The sequence below is a fragment of the Paramormyrops kingsleyae genome, chromosome 7, assembly GCF_048594095.1.
Source record: "Paramormyrops kingsleyae isolate MSU_618 chromosome 7, PKINGS_0.4, whole genome shotgun sequence".
Classification (NCBI taxonomy): Eukaryota; Metazoa; Chordata; class Actinopteri; order Osteoglossiformes; family Mormyridae; genus Paramormyrops; species Paramormyrops kingsleyae.
In genome coordinates, this window is record NC_132803.1 from 2,222,426 (window position 1) to 2,242,048 (window position 19,623).

A 19,623-nucleotide genomic window follows, 5' to 3' on the forward strand; every position below is an offset into this window, starting at 1 on the left:
GTATTTGGGCTTATTTTGGGGTTTATCTCTCCATTTTTATACAGTGGGTTTGTTTTCAGGGATGAGCTTTTTTGTATCGTGAGACTCGGCAACAGTGGTTTTAATGTGTCATTGTTGAAGTGTTTTGTTGTAAGACGGGTAAGGTTACCATTTTCTATCTGAAAAAATAAGGGATGCCACCTCCATCCCTGGGTCTCCGAGAATAACATTTGCGGAGCCGGGGGTTGGGTCATGGCAATAATTTTTTCCAAAACAATGTACAGAAATACGGGACAAATCACATTCCATGCTGGTTGAAATCGGGACACGTTTTATTTTACATTACGGGTCGTGCGGCGTCGGGACGTTGTAACGTACAATCCCCGCGCGCTATACGCGAGCCAAGCGCGGGAACCGGGTATGTGAACATGTCTCGCCACAAAAGCTTCAGGCACTTTTAAAACGTAACTTTTTAAACTTGACAAACTTTACACCATGGTGGCACGGAGTAACTGCAAACAGTGTCACAATATCAGATATTGACCACGGAGTACCACTCCACTAAGCCGCTTTACAAAGTGCATGGACACATGTAGTAGGCCTTAAATGTAGTTATCAATTACCCTCTTTAAAATAACATGAAAGTACTGCATGGGGCTGTCTTTTACAATCTGCCAAAGGGGTATGAACAACGGAACTCTTTTTTTAGACGTTTTAAAATTATTGCTTTTATTCTTGCCAAATATATTCCCGTCCACGTTGTATTAGTATCTCCAGGGAAATACAAATGGTCGCGCTCTAAATGGCTTTATTACAGGTAATGGAGTCCTGACCCACCTTATCGAGATGCAGTGCCGCGCAGCAGTAAATCTGGAGCGGCTCCTTGGCGACTTCACCCACATAGAGGAGGTGGGCTTCTCCGCCGCCCCGGCTGGCCACTGGCCGGCCACGCTTCACCGCACGGTCCGGCAGTGTGTGCGCATTCACCCGCTTACACTGAAATAAAGGATTTATTTTTTTCTAGACAATTACAGAAGTCACAAAAAGGAATAGCTTCCTGGAGGTTAAATTAGAAGAAACCAGCCAATTGATTAAATTAAGTAGGACCAAAGAAAAGTATCTGAAGGAAGGTAAGGGGAAAAGCGCTTTCCTTTTCTTTTTGCCTTTTAAGGTCGATCTGACACATTAACGTTAAAAAATAACCGAATAGGTAGTGTTTATTGGTCTTTTCTGGTGCACCATAACACATCTTAAATCTTCCACTGTGAATGAATCTTGATCCACGAAGATCCATTTTTCGGTATACGTAGGCCATACATGTAATATACACTAAAATGCTTTTGACGTGTGTGAAAGTAGTTCTCACTGACTGACAATACGTCATTTTCGTTACTGAATTTTCGAAATGAAGTTCGCGTGTTTATATTTCCATCTAGTGGTCAAAGAGCGTAAACATTTTTGCAAAGCAGAACTGCTGTATAGATTAATTGCCCAAAATAAAAAGGTGGGTTTAAACTCAGGATATTATAATTATATGTAATGTTCTGAGCAGACATTGTTTTAAATTTGTTTTTTCCCCCCAGTACTTTAAACTGATCCATTTATCTGCGAAATACTAGACAGGGTCACAAAGCATACTAAACCACAGACAGGTTGCCAGACCAGCAATGAACATAGAATCTACAGAAACACTGCAGGAGGACATTCACATGACATAGGGAGAGCCTGCAAGTCCCACACACAAAGTGGAGGCAGGATTTGAATGCCTAACTCTGGAGGTGTGAGCTAACACTGTTACCCACTGAGTGTCATGCTGCCTTCTCACCTTTGCTATCATATTGATTCCAGAGAGAGACAAACTGCTACACACAGCCACTGGTTTCCAGCAATCGATACAGCAGCAGTGTGACCTGAGGTGTAAGTTGCTCCCTACCTTGCTTAGGCTGTCCCTTTGGGTGGTGCACAGTGTCTGACTTCCTGCCGTTCCCGTATTCCAGGGGAGAATGAGAGCCTGAGAAACACAATTATGCTGATGGAGAGAGAGTTTCAGGCTAGGATAGAGGTGGGGTAACCAGGATGCTTTGTTTTTGCTTTTTCTTTCTTTCAACATAATGGAACATTATTCCATCCATTTTCTGTACCCACTTACACCATTCAGTCACACCTATGGGCAATTTGGTAACTCCAATTAATCACAGCATGTTTTCGGACTTGGGGCAGGGGACCACAGTACCTAGAGGAAACCTCATGATGACACAGGGAGTACATGCAAACTCCACACACACAGCCATGGTGGAGACTTTAACTGGTATGATGCAGCAGCACTAACCATTGTGCCACCATACCGCCTGTTTTGTTTCTGGAGAAATTGAAAAGGCCATTTTGACTCATATCTGCATATATTAACAACACTGAAATTCTGACAGACACATACCCCACAGGATTGGGTAGGTTAAAACAGCAGTTGGTAAGGTCATGTTTCCTCATGTATGCAGCAGCCATAGGTTGGCATAGTTGTGGTCCATTCAAAGTTGTATGGCTTATCCATGTGACTCAGGAGGGTAAAGCTTGTGAAGCGAAGCTGGCTAAGGATCTTCGTGATCTGGAGGACCGCCACCAGGAGGGGCTGGAGGAAATGCGGCGGGAAATGCGGCACAGTGGTGAGCCGTTGCCACGATCCATTTGTTTAGGGAAGGGCGTGGACTGAGTTCTGATGATTTTGCAGTGTTTTGGCAGCTGTGAGTAGGTTTGTCCTTTGTTATTTTGATCTTACCAGTAATGATTTAGTATTATTATGGGAAGCACCAATGTTCAGTGATGATGCAAAGACACTGAGCAGAACTGCACTTTGCCAGTGATGAGTCAGAAGCCATAAACTCTAGGCAGATCAGTGCTACTGAGCACCATTAGACTTCAGTGCACAGATCTGTGATGTTCCTGTTAGGACTGCATTTTAAGGAACATGAACATGATTTGTACAGGGATACACTGAGTTTGCTTTAGATGCTCTGCACACCTTCCCATGCAGTCGAGATGAAGGGGCTGGAGATGAAAGCACTTGCAGAGCTGAAGGATTCAGAGCTGGAGGAGATGAGGCAGAAGATAAAGGAGCAGGAAAGAGAGAGACAGAGCGAGCTTCTGAAATTACAAATGGAGGTGGGGTCAGTGATCTGTCCTGAGGTGCTTTGCTTAGCCATCTGCAAGCATGGCTCAGCTTTTACACTGTCTCTGACCCCACGGCAGTTCAGTGCCAGGATGGCCCGGGTTCAGGCCTCCTGTCAGGGCCACAAGCAACTGCAAGTGACTCCGCCAGTGTCTAGAAGTGTCTTCCAACGTGTAAGTCTTTTACCCCCTTATTCCTTTGCATGCATGTTTTTGGTGTTTATGATAGATATGGGCACTTACAGTATCCAGTATTCCCATATACTGTGATGTAAATACACATCTCTGTGTGTGTTCAGTGTGTGATTTGGTTTGCATGTGTGTACTGTTTGCATGGCATGAGCATACTTAGCATTCATACTGGAACAAATTTTGCTCTTCTGTGAGGACAAAACCTGAAGAAATTGCTTGGAGACAAATACACATGCAAAAGTCTTTTTATACCTTTAATGGTTTTAAGTAACTTTTCTTTGTTTTGATTGTTTGTTTGGATAATTTGAGGTTTTAATTGCATTAAATAGAATTAAATATCTTTATTATCATTATACATGTACTACAAGAACGGAGGTCATTGAGTTTGTGTATGTGTCTACATCTGACTTGTGTGTGTGTGATCTTACATGAGACATCACTATACACTCACCTAAAGGATTATTAGGAACACCTGTTCAATTTCTCATTAATGCAATTATCTAATCAACCAATCACATGGCAGTTGCTTCAATGCATTTAGGGTTGTGGTCCTGGTCAAGACAATCTCCTGAACTCCAAACTGAATGTCAGAATGGGAAAGAAATGTGATTTAAGCAATTTTGAGCGTGGCATGGTTGTTGGTGCCAGACGGGTATTTCACAATCTGCTCAGTTACTGGGATTTTCAAGCACAACCATTTCTAGGGTTTACAAAGAATGGTGTGCAAAGGGAAAAACATCCAGTATGCGGCAGTCCTGTGAGCGAAAATGCCTTGTTGATGCTAGAGGTCAGAGGAGAATGGGCCGACTGATTTAAGCTGATAGAAGAACAACTTTGACTGAAATAACCACTCGTTACAACCGAGGTATGCAGCAAAGCATTTGTGAAGCCACAACACGCACAACCTTGAGGCAGATGGGCTACAACAGCAGAAGACCCCACCGGGTACCACTCATCTCCACTACAAATAGGAAAAAGAGGCTACAATTTGCACGAGCTCACCAAAATTGGACAGTTGAAGACTGGAAAAATGTTGCTTGGTCTGATGAGTCTCGATTTCTGTTGAGGCATTCAAATGGTAGAGTCAGAATTTGGCGTAAACAGAATGAGAACATGGATCCATCATGCCTTGTTACCACTGTGCAGGCTGGTGGTGGTGGTGTAATGGTGTGGGGGATGTTTTCTTGGCACACTTTAGGCCCCTTAGTGCCAATTGGGCATCGTTTAAATGCCACGGCCTACCTGAGCATTGTTTCTGACCATGTCCATCCCTTTATGACCACCATGTACCCATCTCTGATGGCTACTTCCAGCAGGATAATGCACCATGTCACAAAGCTCGAATCATTTCAAATTGGTTTCTTGAACATGACGATGAGTTCACTGTACTAAAATGGCCCCCCCAGTCACCAGATCTCAACCCAATAGAGCATCTTTGGGATGTGGTGGAACGGGAGCTTCGTGCCCTGGATGTGCATCCCACAAATCTCCATCAACTGCAAGATGCTATCCTATCAATATGGGCCAACATTTCTAAAGAATGCTTTCAGCACCTTGTTGAATCAATGCCACGTAGAATTAAGGCAGTTCTGAAGGCGAAAGGGGGTCAAACACCGTATTAGTATGGTGTTCCTAATAATCCTTTAGGTGAGTGTATGTGCACATGCACAGGGTACATATACTGCACATATATATGTGCACATGCACAGTCTACATATGGTGTATGTGTACATACTGTATGTAGAAGCTGCAGTCTCTGCAGGAGGAGAAGAGCAGGGAGGTTGCAGCTCTCCACCAGCAGGTGGCAGCATTGCAGCAGCAGCTATTCAAGCAAACACACCAATCAAAGAGAAAGAAGCTTTAGGTATGTTTGCCATGCCTACTGGCTTTCCCTTCATCTGAGAAAAGAGTGGTGCAGTTTTCTGATTCCTGTAAATATCAACAATCATAAACATACACACTCATCCACATATATTTCTTTGGTGCATTTTTTAATTTAGCCTGGCATTATTATAGACCTCATCCTTGAGAATGAGAATTATGGTTTCCTAATTATACATATGCATAGTAAAATTCAAAGCATTTTGCATTTATGCATGTTTAACAATTTTGGATATCCAATTCGTTTGCTGTCATTCAAGCCTGCACTGATATTCTATTCACAGTAGCCAGTCATTATGTATTGCTAATCCCTGACGCTCATTGATGTCTGTCAAACATCCTTACTCTACCACCACTGGAATGGCACAGAATATGAAACTAACAGATTTTTGCTGTCAAAGCTGCCTGATGGTACCTGTTGTCAAAGGGGACATACTTCATTTGTTTCTTTTAGATGAGGCTGGAGAACATAGAAGAAGGTCCTTTGTACTTCAGGTTCTCAAAGCCCAGCATATTATCAGAAAGTAAAGTGAACAATCTAGTGGAGCTGCGGCATCAAGTAAATGTGCGTGAGATCGACATCCATGAACATCTTAAAACACAGTTTGTGAACCTTTGTCATCACCCAGAGTCTTGGGACTTTATCTCCATTTTCTGGCAGTCATTGCTGACCTCAGTGGCTCTGAGATCAGGCTCTTGGATGTCACATTCACATACAGTAACAGTGTTAACTTCTGTTCTCTGTGCCTGTCCTACGTGGAGGATAAAGGGATTAAAGCCACCCACCCCCATGCAACTATCCATTATTAATGTCTGAAGGGTTCCTCTGTTCAGTGGATGACGGTAAGGGTTAGGGTCATTGAAGCTCTCATCTCAGAATGGTTTTCTTTCTAACCTGAAGAGCAGCCATAAACTCACTTTAATGACTTCAGACAGAAGCATCTATCAAGCAAAGAATGGTAAAAGCAGAAAAGTATAATATCCTGCTCAGCATCTAAATAATACCAGCAGTGAACCTGCCCATATGAGACGGTTTTTCCCTTGATCGAGGTTTCCTTTGTCTGCTAGTGATGCCTGACTACAGAGGGATGACCCTAATTCATCATATCTATCAATAATATGCACCTTCTCTATGTCACAAAAAGTGACCTTTCAATCTGCTGCTGCTATCCACTTGAAATATCTGTAACTTTAAATACGTGATGGATCCAATGTGTTTTATCAGAGACCTTCTGTGCTTCTTGGGTTTTCTTTGTAGAGGTTTCTTCTTGGTGTTGCTGAAGTGCATCCTTCCCTCCAGTGGGATTAGCGGACAGAGCAGGAAGGACCCACTGCCAGCCGCAAATTCTAAATAAAGTGCATTAGTACGGAATGTGTGCATTGTTCACGTGCTTTTTATTTCAGAAAGTTATGAAGTGCATGCCAATGTTTGTGATGTTTGGTTGTCTTGGAATTTGAAGTTAATACAATTAACTAATAATAACATAATTATCATGTGAAATAGGTTAACAATCTGCCATAGTTTTATTTCTCATAGATACATTTGTCATTGCATGACTCCATATAAAATAAAAGGTAAAAACAGTATATGTCAATAATGGTTATTTTGCCATTATGATTATTTGTACTGTATAATCATCAGAATTGACAGTTAGTTTACAGGGCAGTAACTGGAGGCGCAAATGGACAACGGCACCCCCCATTGTCCTGAAAAAACCCCAGCAGGCCTGTCTCATCCCCCACTAATCACTTGTGTCTACTCCACACGCAAATGAAATGTAGTCTCCTGGTGCTGGCTTAGGCCAGAGGTGAGCTGAGCGCTACACCAATGCGATTAGATGGTGTAAGTGGTCCCGCTCCTCTTTAATCCGCCGCACCGCCAAACTGCCAGCGTGGATGGGCATAAAGGACAAGGCTCTATCTCCTTGCCAGTTAACTGTCTTTCTGGGGTTTACTGAAAAAGTTAATGAGAACCATTTAGACAGTTTGAACAGCATGGACTAGGATGCAAAGAAGTGAGTGTGTTGGGATGGGTGTGACTTCAAGGCTGTGCTGAGAAGATTATTCAAAGATGTTAGACAGTGAGCTGCCTACGGTTGCACTGTTCCTGCAATGTGCATAAATCAGCAGGGATCTCAAACAATGACGAACGTTTACCAAAAAACAGACAAACCTGAGGCTGTAGATTCTGCACAGGTGAGACATAGAGTGTCATCCTGTTCTCCTGGATACTTGTTGAATATGAATGTTATAAATGGATTTGTTTGTTTATTCTTTATGCATTGAATAATTTCTTCTCTTACATACATATAGTTACTGTACTTCTTACAAAAGATGTTTAGTAATTTTGAAGCCCATAAAAATGTATATCACAGAACACTGTAATAAGTTATTAATGAGAATATGTTGAGGTGAATTTCCTGGGAAACAAGCTACTATAACAAGCAAGGGCATGAGGAAGCAGCCATGTTTTTAATGTATTTGTCACACACACAAACATCCAGCATTCATGTCTGCTTTATGTTGAGGGGCTGAAGGGAAAAGCTTGCCCTGAGTCTCTCAAAATTGGCTTTCAGGCTTCACCTGCGGCGGTCCTACATACACCCTGTGCAGGGTGCAGTGTCTGTGTGTTTGCTGCAGTCTTCCTGTCACTATGACCTGCTGTGTGTCTGTGTGTGTGTGTGTTGCTGTCTTCCTGTCATTGTGACCTGCTATGTGTGTGTGTGTGTGTTGCTGTCTTCCTGTCATTGTGACCTGCTGCATGTATGTGTGTGTTTGTGTGTGTATGTGTTTGATGCAGTCTTCCTGTCTGAGACTGTTGCCATGACAGCCATGCAGCCAGTGGTATGGTATTCATATACCTGACCAGTGGGCCCAGCCTGAGGGACCCCCTCCACACACAGTGCAGAGCCCAGGACAGTTCTTACAGTGCCAGTGAGGATGAGGCCACATCTGTGGAGCAGCAGGCCACACCCCTGGAGCAGCTCTACCTGGACATGCGGTGTGATGAGCAGACAGTTCGTGAGCTGGCTGCAGGTCGCCGCGTTGGTTTCTACAAGGTCCGCAGTGAGATCGGCTGTGGGATCTTCTCCTGTGTCAAGCTGGGGGTCCACTCTCTCACCAAAGGTACGGGATCAAGTGAGCAAGTGAAACACGTTCCAAAGCATGCAGCTTCCATTCACTCTTATTGGGGAAAGTGCTCCACTGTGACTCCCTACTGTACCATTGACCCTCAGACAAGGTGGCCATAAAGATCCTGGATAAGACCAGACTAGACCCCCAGAAGCAGCAGCTGCTGTGGCGGGAGGTCGCGAGCATGGAGCGCCTGTGGCTCCCCAACATCGCGCGGCTCTACGAGGTGGAGGAGACACCGTCGCATCTGCACCTGGTGATGGAGCACATGGTTAGCGGCTTATAGCAGAGATATTCAAACTGTAGGGCAGCGATTCTCAACCCCGTGGGTCATGACCCAACCGATGGAAGAAGCCAAGCCACTGATGTGTAATTTAAAAATCTCTGGCACATCCAGTCGGATTTGTGCGATAGGCATTGATCGGCGTAAATTGCAGAGTGCACTTGACCATAGCGTTAATCTAAACCTGCATTTGATATAGGGTCGCAACTGAGCTGGCATGGTAAAAACTGGGTTGTGGTGCAAAAAGGGTGAGAACCACTGCCCCCCCAAGTTGAGACATGAAGGAAATGTGCGGGGGGGGGGGGGGTTGAGCTGGGGACCGATTCATTTTCATATTGCAACCTTCAGAAATATGAAAAATAATGTGAACATATATTATGCCTGTAAAATGGACAAGCACCACGTATTGAACTGCTATGTCTAGTGACGTAAGAAGGTTTTTTGGTGGGAAAGTTGCTCAGTTAATGGTTGCGTATTTGGTTTCTAGTTGCTAGTAGTATTAAAAGAAAACGTGATGGCAAAGCAGCACCTAAATCATTTATTATGATGGCGGATATGTGGAATACTGTTTCGTGTGTCTGTGTGTGTGTGTGTGTAGTTGGGAGGGGGGGGGTCAGGAGAAATATATCAGCCCTAGGGGGGCCTTGTCAAAAAGGTTTGAAAATGACTGGCTAACAGTCTTGTCCACACACAGAAAAGTGCCTTTAATATCATCACGCCCCCAAAAGAGTATTTATTATAGAGACACTGAGAATGCCTAGTTTTACAGCATTAACTCATGGAGCTGCAAATCCTCCGGCTTTCTGGACTCTTAGAGACACCAAGGTCCAGAAGGTTCACTGTCAGGCTCCCTTCATGGCCACCATCATAGGGCCCGATGTGTCAGTATAGTAACATAAGTGAGAGCTGATTATAATTAATTAATTTCTTGGGTAATTGTGTATGTTAGTTAACTGGACATCCATCCATCCATCCATCATCCTGCAGGCTCTCTGTGTAGTTGACCATACCCTCATTCCGCCCAGCATGACAACGACATCGTCCACCGTGACCTCAAGGCTGAGAACATCTTCCTGTCCAGTAGTGGCCTGGTGAAGGTTGGCGACTTTGGCTTCAGCATCTGCAGCCATCGCGACGAGCTGCTGGACACATTCTGCGGGTCGCCCCCTTACGCCACCCCCGAGCTCTTCTGGGGCGAGTGCTACCTGGGAGCCTTCGTGGACGTATTGATCTCGTTTTTTGTAATAACCAAGATAGGATTGGAAAACTAGAGGTTTTAGACCCATTGTACGGTAGTGATCATAACATGGTTAAATTCGAGGTTAATTTTAGTGTCCGAAGAGCAAAGTCTAAATTAAAAGTATACAATGTTAGGAAGGCTAACTTTAATGGTATGAGACGGAAATTAGAAACTGTAAACTGGACAGAGTTAAATAGCAAAACAGTTGAAGAGGCATGGGAATTTTTCAAAAGCACATTGTTGCAAGTGCAAGAGGACTTCATACCTGTTTCCAGCAAAACTAAATCTAGGAAACGACAACCAAGGTGGTTTACTAAGGAAATTAAGAATAAAGTCAGGAGGAAAAGGGCTCTGTTCCACAACTGGAAAATAACTAATGATTTCAAAATCAAGCAGGAGTATCTAAGTCTACAGGCAGAGTTAAAAAATGACATTAGGCTATCAAAGAGGGATGTAGAAAGAAAAATTGCATTGGAGGCTAAGCATGACAGTAAAGGTTTCTTCCAATATTTTAACTCCAAGAGAGCACTAAAAGCTGAAATCACTAATTTGCAGGATAGTAAGGGCCTTATAATTGATAACGAAATTGATATGGTAAACGAGTTTAATGATTATTTTTCAAGGGTGTTCACAATAGAGAACACAAGTAACTTACCACCAATTAATACGAATACAGCATCGTCTATGACCAATATATGTATAACTGAGGTTGATGTGATACGTAGCCTAGCTAAACTCAAAATAAATAAATCGCAGGGGCCTGATGGCATCTTACCTTTAGTCTTGAAAGAGATGAGGGATATTATTAGCCAACCTTTGACTTTAATATTCCAGAAATCGTTATCTGCGGGTGTGGTACCATCAGATTGGAAGCATGCTAATATAACACCCATATTCAAAAAAGGGGATAGAAGTAATCCAGCAAACTATAGGCCAATCAGTTTAACTAGCATTACTGGAAAAATAATGGAAGCTATAATTCAAGTGAAAATGGTAGATTACCTAGATGCAAATAACATTATAAAGGATAGCCAACATGGATTTAGGAGAGGTAGATCCTGCTTAATGAATCTGCTTGAGTTCTTTGAGGAAGCTACAAGTGAAATTGATCACAAAAAGGCCTATGATGTGATTTACTTAGATTTCCAGAAAGCCTTTGATGTTGTCCCCCACAAACGGCTCTTGTTAAAGCTTAAAGCTGCAGGAATTTTAGGAACTGTGGCAGCTTGGATCAAAAACTGGCTAACTGATAGGAAGCAGCGAGTAGTTATTAGAGGCACTATGTCACAGTGGGCCTCCGTTTATAGTGGGGTACCGCAGGGTTCAATTTTAGGATCACTATTGTTCCTAATTTACATTAATGATATTGACACGAATACATACAGTAAACTGGTTAAATTTGCAGACGACACTAAGGCGGGCGGGGTAGCAGATACTAATCTAGCAGCAGAGAGGCTTCAACGGGATCTGGATTTAATTAGCGAATGGGCTGATACTTGGCAGATGAAATTTAACACAGATAAATGTAAGGTAATCCATGCAGGGAGCAGAAATATACAGTACAGATATTTTATGGGTTCCACTGAAATAAAGGTAGCTGATTACAAGAAAGATCTCGGTATGTATGTTGATGCTTCCATGTCCCACTCTCGCCAATGTGGGGAAGCAATAAAAAAGGCGAACAGAATGTTGGGTTATATCTCTAGATGTGTGGAGTTTAAGTCAAGGGAGGTGATGTTACACTTACAGTACAGTATATAATTCCTTGGTAAGACCCCACCTAGAATACTGTGTGCAGGTTTGGTCACCATACCTCAAGAAGGACATTGCTGCCTTAGAAAAGGTGCAACGAAGAGCTACGAGAATGATTCCTGGTCTTAGAGGAATGTCTTACGAGGAGAGGTTAGCGGAACTGAATCTGTTCGGCCTTGAGCAAAGGAGACTAAGGGGGGATATGATTCAGGTCTATAAGATTCTAACGGGTCTGGATGCTGTTCAGCCAAATGACTATTTCAATAGTCTAAATACTAGAACTCGTGGCCATAAGTGGAAATTAGCGGGAGAACATTTTAAAACAAATTTGAGGAAGCACTTCTTTACACAGCGTGTAGTCAGAGTATGGAATAGTCTTCCTGCTATTGTAGTGGAAGCTAAAACCATGGGTTCCTTTAAATCAGAGCTAGATAAGATTTTAACAACTCTGAGCTATTAGCTAAGTTCTCCCCAAACGAGCTTGATGGGCCGAATGGCCTCCTCTCGTTTGTAAATTTCTTATGTTCTTATGTTCTTCATGGTCACGGGCACTCTGCCCTTCCGTGCTGACTCCGTGCCCCGGCTGTGTCAGCTCATCCTGGCGGGAGTCTATGCCATGCCACCATGGGTGCCACGTCCATGCCGGCACCTCATCCAGGGCATCCTGCAGCCACAGCCCACCAAGCGGTGGGCCCTTGACCAGATGCTGGGCTGCTGCCAGTAGAGATGCCCCGGCGGCCGGCATCCCCGCGCCCAGACGCCCTGCACCTGCTTGTGGTGGAGCCCTACGAGCTGAGCAGCGAGGAGGCCAAGGTGTGGGCAAGCCTGCAGGAACTGGGCGTGACCGCGGAGCACATCCGCAACAGCCAGGGCTGCGGCAGCCGCAGTGCCATCACAGGCCTGTACCGCATACTGCAGCACCGCATGCACAGGAAGCGATATGGCGAAGTTCCGCCAGTCATCATGCAGCTGACCTCTGACCCCAGGATGGCACGTCTGCGTGCCTACAGACACACCTCCAAGCTTTGCGTCATTAGCTGAGTTATGATTACAGAAATTTCTCCAGTTATCGTGTTATAATGGCACCGTCAGGGTTCTCGTGGTGTAAAAAACCTGTCTCTTTTTGCTTCTTTTCACATTTTTATTATTTCTGTGGGGTGTAATTCTGCTAATGTAGGGTTTTGGTCACCTCTTCATCTGGAAGAGTGTCATATGTTGTTATTTCATCCTTGTACAGGTTTTCATTGGCAAGAAATGATGTTCCCCCAGGACCACAGTGTGACAGACAGACAGCAAATAATGGGGTGGGGGCACAGGACTTAAAGTGCAAAACACTATCCTGATGGGAGAACAGTTATGAACAAAGATTTTTAATAGAGACCTATAGTATTGGGCGGAGTGGTGACTCTGAGGCTAGGGATCTGTGCCAGCAACTGGAAGGTTGCTGGTTCAAATCCCATGAATGCCCACAGCTCAGTGATGCCATGAAACAGCCCTTCAGTGATTTTACCTTCCAGAGCACAGCTGAATATTAAAGTCAGTCATTTCATTCAGCTTCTGTGTATCCTGGGGCCTGTATCTGTGTATCACAAAGCCTGATTAGAAGGTTAGCTTGTCGGATTTAAGGTTTTAATGGACTTGATCTATAATGGAATGTTAAACGACGTTATTTTGCTAACATAAACAGCAGCATGCATCTGAGGGGAAACAGTCTTGGTAGTTTTGAAGTAAGCAAGAGAAACACATTAGGGCTGGGTAGGGGTTAAGGGTGTCATAGTTAGCATTAGCATTTTTCCCATAGAAATGAATGAGCGGTCCCCAAAACAGGTCTGTGTGTATGTGTGTGTGTGTGTGTGTGTGTGTGCACCTAACCTTAACCATAAGTAACCAAACAAAATACGAGACTTACATTGAGAGATCTTTCAGGGGAGCTGAAAAATGGTCCCCATTGCGTGAAATTAACAGGTTTTTATTACACTTGTAATCATATCTTTTTGGGGACCGCTCATCCATTTCTATCGGGAAAATGCTAATGCTAACTATGACAACCATAACCCCTACCCAGCCCTAACCATAACCATGAGTAACCAAACAAAATACAGGAGTTTTTACATTTTTTGATTGCAGTCATGGATTTCTAGAAAATTCAGTTTTTGGATTTTTGGAACAGGAGTTTCCTGGTCCTCGTAAGATAAAAAAAGGGCATTCATCACGTTAAGTGGATATTTGGTCCCCACAAGGATAGGCCCATCCCCCCCAGCACACACACACGGTACTGATCAAAAGTTTGGGCATGCCAGGCTACCTACAGAACAAAGGAGAGTGACAGAGTGCTGTATCACATGACTGGGCCACCTGACCTAAACACAGTAGAGATCCTTTGTGAAGAGTTTGACCAGATTGAAACTGGAAAAGTATCCCAGGGGGTCGCCTCATGAAACTGGTGAAACTGGTGCAGGAGAAAACAAGGTCAGCCAGCCGCTGGAGCAATTGAGGTTAAGGGCCCAAAGGTGGGATCACACTGCCGGCCATGTGATCTGAACCAGCGACCTTCTGAGGCCCAACCCACAGAGCTGCCCCCCACCCCAAACAAATTATTATTATTTTTTGTTTTTGTCAATGCATGATTCCTAATATGTTATTTTATTGCTTTGATGTGTATAATTATACTAAAATGTAGAGAATAGTACAAATATATATGTCTATGCCCTATCCCATTTTCCGATTTAAGGAATCCCAACATTGTACAAGCCAGAAAACAGGCATGTACACATTATAAGTGCATAATTTGAGCAGCTGCATTAGGCTTCTGCTCAGTCTGCTGTTAAAGTAGCCGGTGATGCCCATGATGAGGTTCAGGGGCTGCGGACCTTGCAGCGTGTGCTGGGCTGCAGAACCACCTGAGCATAGATGCTGGTGGCCATAGGTCAAAGGGAAGAACAACAGGACACAATGAAGGTCTACAAAACCATTAAAATCTAATTTGTTGTGTGTCATTTCATTACATCAGAATATTTTTGCCTATATTTATGTATCATAACTGTCAAAAAAAAAGCTAAAACGTAAATGAACTGTTTGGGAAAAAAATTGCCCCCCTCTAATTAACAGGGATTGTTTATAACATCCACTATGATCAATCGGCTGCCAGATGACAGAAGAAGATCGTTAACCTCAAGCTGTGTGGAACTGCAACAATTGTAATTAGTCCAGGATAAAGGCAGCTACCCTTTGCAAGCCTCCATTACAAGGATGAAAATCTTAGTGCAAAGATTCAATGGTGGGTAACAAATAAGTTTCAGATCTTCTGAATAAAGTGGTGGAAAGGTGCGCCTCAGTATGTCGATATAAGAAGATTGCAGGACATATCATTCAGAACGCTGCCACCTCTTCCATGAAGGAGTGGCGATGGTCCATGCACCAGCAAGACCTCAGTGTCAGAACCAATCAGAGAGACCACCAAGGATCCAAAAGCCACTGTGTAGGAGTGTAGGGCCTTTATCAAAAATGGTCAATCGGGGCACGTCACAGTAATATTAGATGCTTTGCACAAATTTCCCCAGGACGGTGGGTGTAAAGAAGAAAACCGTTAGTCTAAGAAAGCCACATTGATGCTGGTTTAATGTAAATAAACATAGACAAAAAAAATGCTTAACCAAGGCAGATCTTTTTGATCACAGTGGAAAGTGATGTGTCTGATGAAATATAAGCACGAAACATCACTCAAAGAACACCATGCCTCCTGAGAAGTATGGGAGGGCATCACTGTTTCATAGACGATCATCCCTCATGCAGGCACTGCAGCAGTGAGGATTCTGGGGAAGCTGTATGGTGTCATACTGGTGAACTGCAGCGATTCAAGCAAACAGTCATTCATGAGTGCATTATGACCAGTGTGCACACCTACTGCACTGTATAATGAGTGAGAGCTCACTCACACACATAGACTTAACTCACTCCAAGTGAAATCAGTTTTTGCACGCACATATTGATTCCAATATTGCTCCGATAAAGTGTTCATTCCAAAAATGACACAGACCTCAAATCATTTAAAGTTCCAAAATAGATAGCGAAGTGGCTGAGAGCAACTTTTAGTTAAGAAAAGAGCCAATTCCTAAGATAACAGTAAGCTTTGGTTGACGTCAGTTCTCATGCATGAGCTGGCCTGCAATAACCATGGAGATTGGCTGATGACAGGCCAGTATGTGCTGGTGAAAATGTGTTTATGGGATGTTGTGCGTACAAACTTATAGCATCCATGGTTATAATAATTAACCGCTTACATGGATCAAAAAATCATGTAAGATTTCAGGTTTCGTGATGCCTTGTACACAGTCAAGGCATCCAGTGCCAGAGGCAGCAAAACATCCTAGAACCTCCACCATGTTTGACCATCTTTTCTCCGCAGGCCTCATTCCATTTTCTTTACAAAAAAGCTCTACCTTGGTCTCATCTGTCCACAATACGTTCTCCCAGAAGGATATTGGCTTCCTCAAGTACATTTTGGCAAACGCCGTTCTGGCTTTTTTATGTTTCTGTGTCAGCAGTCAGGTCCCCCTGGGTCTCCTGCCATAGTGTTTCATTTCGCTCAGATGTTGACGGATAGTTCGAGCTGACACTGTTGCATCCTGAGTCTGCAGAACAGCTTGAATTTGTTTAGAAGTTGAGTGAGGCTGTTTATCCACCATTCTAATATCCTTCGTTACAGTCTAATATCAATTTCTCTCTTCCGTCCACGTCCAGGGAGATTAGTTACAGTGCCATGTGTTGTGAACTTCTTGATTATGTTGCGCACAGTGGACAAAGGAACATGAAGATCTCTGGAGCTGGACTTGTAGGCTTGAGATTGTTGATATTTTTCCACAATTTCTGTTCTCAAGTCCTCAGATAATCCTCTGCTCTTCTTTCTGTTCTCCATGCTTAGTGTGGCACACAGACAAACAACAGAAAGGTTAAGTCAACTTTTCTCCATTTTAACTGGCCCCAGGTGTGATTGCTATATTTCCAGCACCTGTTTCTTGCCACAGGTGAGTTCAAACGAGCATCATATGCTTGAAATAAATGGTTTACCCACAATTTTGAAAAGGTGCCAATAATTTTGTCCAGCCCATATTTGGAGTTCTGTGTGAAATCATGTGAAATGTGGCTTTTTTTCTCAGTTTTTTTGTGTTTATCCAATGCACATAAAGGAAATAATACTAAATACTCTTTAGTTCTCCCAGACTTGGGTGCTACTTTTAGCGCTAAGGGGCTTTGTGAATGAGGAGTCCTACATTTAGGACTGACACGCCCGTTATTTTTAGGAGTATCTCCTAAATCAGCAAGGTAGGAACTACTTTCAGCCTTAAGATGCTTTGTGAATATGGGCTCAGGTGTTTATATAATAAACTGCATATATTGTTGATGATTATTATGATAATTATGTGAACGATGATGTTGACTATCATTGTTTTTTCTATTGCGATAGCCATGATCACTGATTTCTAAGAATATCTGTCAAAGAGCAAAAAAGCATATTTTAGTACAATAAAATTAATATTAATTGTTAAAGTACGCAAAATACAAAAAAAAAATCTGTTCATTGTGCATTTATAAATTGTTTTTTAAGTCTCTTACCAACCAGTTTAGTCTGTGCACATTGCCCAAGGTCACACTGCATTTCTGTTTTGCATAAACAACACAATACATTTACTTGACTATGTAGGTAATGCCTTTTATGACCTCTGCTGAGTGGTGAATGAACCAGCAAAATCCTCCATTACTGAAAATGGCTGATCATCCATCCATCCATTTTCTGTAACTGCTTGTCCTTTTCAGGGTCACAGGGGGTCTGGAACCTATCACAGAGACTATGAGCAGAAGGCAGGGAACAACCCAGGATGGGCACACTCACTCACACACCATTCACACCTATGGGCAACCTGGTAACTCAAAATTCACTTCAGCATCTTTTTGGACCGTGTGGGGAATCCAGAGAACCAGGAGGAACCTGACGACGGGGGGGAAACATGCAAACTTCACGCATGGAGGGAGGGTGGAGACTCAAACCTTGGTCCCGGGGGATGTTGTGAGCTCAACAACTTGGTGCCAAGTACATACTCACTAATTTAACTAAGACTTAGTTTGTGGTTCATTAATACATTAACTAAGCATTGGTTCATGATTAATTAAGTGAATAAGTATAATTTGTGACCCCTTAAATAAAGTGTGATCAGCTGCTTTCATTCCACATGTGAGTGGCCAGTTGAGATTCTGCCACGTCTGTACTGATGTTTCTGCTGTATATGCGTGTGACCATGTGCTTTAGAGCATATAATCTGCAGTTTACGGAGCATGCTGTCATTATGGTGTCAGAGTACCAGAACATTCTGATTCAGAGATTCATATTAGTGGTTATTTGTTGCATGGCAACCACTTACCACAGCACTGAATGCAGACAGAGGCCCCTATTGAGGCAAATCAACTGATTTGGTCAACTGAGAAGCACCTGAACTTGCATACTGATTGGATATGTGTGATGTTTCTGCTGGCCAATCAGTCCCTCAGAGTCACAATTCTGACATAGGCAAAGTAACAAACCCAGACCATCTGCACAGTGTCAGCCACTGAAGGCCCTCAGTATAGGCAAAGTAACAAACCCAGACCGTCTGCACAGTGTCAGCCACTGAAGGCCCTCAGTATAGGCAAAGTAACAAACCCAGACCGTCTGCACAGTGTCAGCCACTGAAGGCCCTCAGTGTAGGCAGAGTAACAAACCCAGACCGTCTGCACAGTGTCAGCCACTGAAGGCCCTCAGTATAGGCAGAGTAACAAACCCAGACCGTCTGCACAGTGTCAGCCACTGAAGGCCCTCAGTGTAGGCAGAGTAACAAACCCAGACCGTCTGCACAGTGTCAGCGACTGAAGGCCCTCAGTGTAGGCAGAGTAACAAACCCAGACCGTCTGCACAGTGTCAGCCACTGAAGGCCCTCAGTGTAGGCAGAGTAACAAACCCAAACTGAACTTTGGATCAATATTCCACTGATGCTGAGAAACACACAACAGGACAGGAAGCTCTAGTGTTGGGCAGTATTAACCGAAAACCAAACTGATCTCTGAAAGTTTTACTTACACTGATATACAAATTCAAATTGTTAACAAGTACCATCCATCCGATACCATCCATACAGTTGAAAGTCCGTATTGTCAACCCCCACTTAGAAACACTTAGCAGGACTGGGAGCTCTGGAACTATATTTCCCTCCTTACAACCTCTGGGGCTGCCTGTCCCAGCCAGTAAAGCAGCACCTCATGCTTCTGTGTGTGGTCTATGCTGGGGAGCTGTATGGACTCCACTGAAACATTCTCATTCACTGAAACACACCTATGGAAATGAACTCTCACATTATGCTTCCATTTTGAGGGCTTCTCATTTCGGAGAACCTGACTGGAGCAATGAAGAGCAAAGTTTATTTATAAATATTTATAAATATGGCAGATGATCAGCAGGGAGGACATTGGCCAGTGCTTGACAGCATCTGCTTTCAGGATCAGTAGGAAGAGTAATCGATCATTCATACTTGAGATTAAGAAAGGCACCAATATGGATGCCGAATGACCCATTTCTGTATCATGCAGCTGAAGGGCTTTTGTCTTTGTGCTTTTCTTTTTTTTCCTTGTGACACTTGCTGAGTCCAAGTGGTGTGACATGTGCAATCATAAATGCACATGGAGCTGCACAGCTGCAGACACAGAGAGCTGCTGGCGGAGACGGCCAGGAGAGAAACAGGGAGAGTGAAAACTGCCCTAACAGACTGAAGCACAAACGTAGCCCGTCGAAGAATGACTTCATTGGGAAGCATAGCTAGTTTCCAATGTCTGAAGCTGCCTGGATCCTCACTGTTTCTCTGAATTAACCACGATTATAGAATGATAATCGGCATCTGGGAGTTTTGGGGGTGAGGGGCGGAGGTGCATTGGGAGTAGCCATAGAACCACCAGAGTACATGTTCATATCCAGAGGACT

General features: G+C 43.5%; 1 protein-coding gene and 1 pseudogene across 4 annotated transcripts; both read left to right on the top strand.

The window, feature by feature from the left end:
• The first annotated feature begins 359 nt into the window (after nucleotides 1-359).
• LOC111851439 (coiled-coil domain-containing protein 152) lies at nucleotides 360-6,799 on the top strand. Of its 4 annotated transcripts, XR_002840014.2 has the most exons (11): nucleotides 525-661; nucleotides 797-888; nucleotides 1,004-1,109; nucleotides 1,828-1,896; nucleotides 1,977-2,041; nucleotides 2,537-2,639; nucleotides 3,008-3,135; nucleotides 3,223-3,315; nucleotides 5,078-5,197; nucleotides 5,669-5,779; nucleotides 6,473-6,799. XR_002840014.2 is itself a non-coding variant. In XM_023826381.2 (10 exons), exons 2-9 carry the CDS (start codon nucleotides 826-828, stop codon nucleotides 5,195-5,197), a joined length of 747 nt encoding a protein of 248 aa, XP_023682149.1. In that variant the 5' UTR covers nucleotides 360-397; nucleotides 797-825; the 3' UTR covers nucleotides 5,669-6,799. The 4 variants fall into 4 exon arrangements, 3 of the variants coding, with proteins under 3 accessions (XP_023682149.1, XP_023682147.2, XP_023682148.2); XM_023826381.2 differs by lacking the exon at nucleotides 525-661 and adding an exon at nucleotides 360-397 and having other exon boundaries at nucleotides 5,669-6,799; XM_023826379.2 differs by having other exon boundaries at nucleotides 5,669-6,799.
• A 1,153-nt stretch (nucleotides 6,800-7,952) lies between these two features.
• LOC111851466 (serine/threonine-protein kinase NIM1-like) lies at nucleotides 7,953-13,187 on the top strand (annotated as a pseudogene).
• Nucleotides 13,188-19,623: the final 6,436 nt, after the last annotated feature.

Bases quoted from the DNA above. Each gene is read 5' to 3' on its own strand.
- LOC111851439 (XM_023826379.2), top strand. From the start codon at position 631: ATGGGGCTGTCTTTTACAATCTGCCAAAGGG. The intron at 662-796 runs GTATGAACAACG...GCTTTATTACAG, and splicing joins TTTTACAATCTGCCAAAGGG to GTAATGGAGTCCTGACCCAC. The intron at 1,897-1,976 runs GTAAGTTGCTCC...CCCGTATTCCAG, and splicing joins GCAGCAGTGTGACCTGAGGT to GGGAGAATGAGAGCCTGAGA.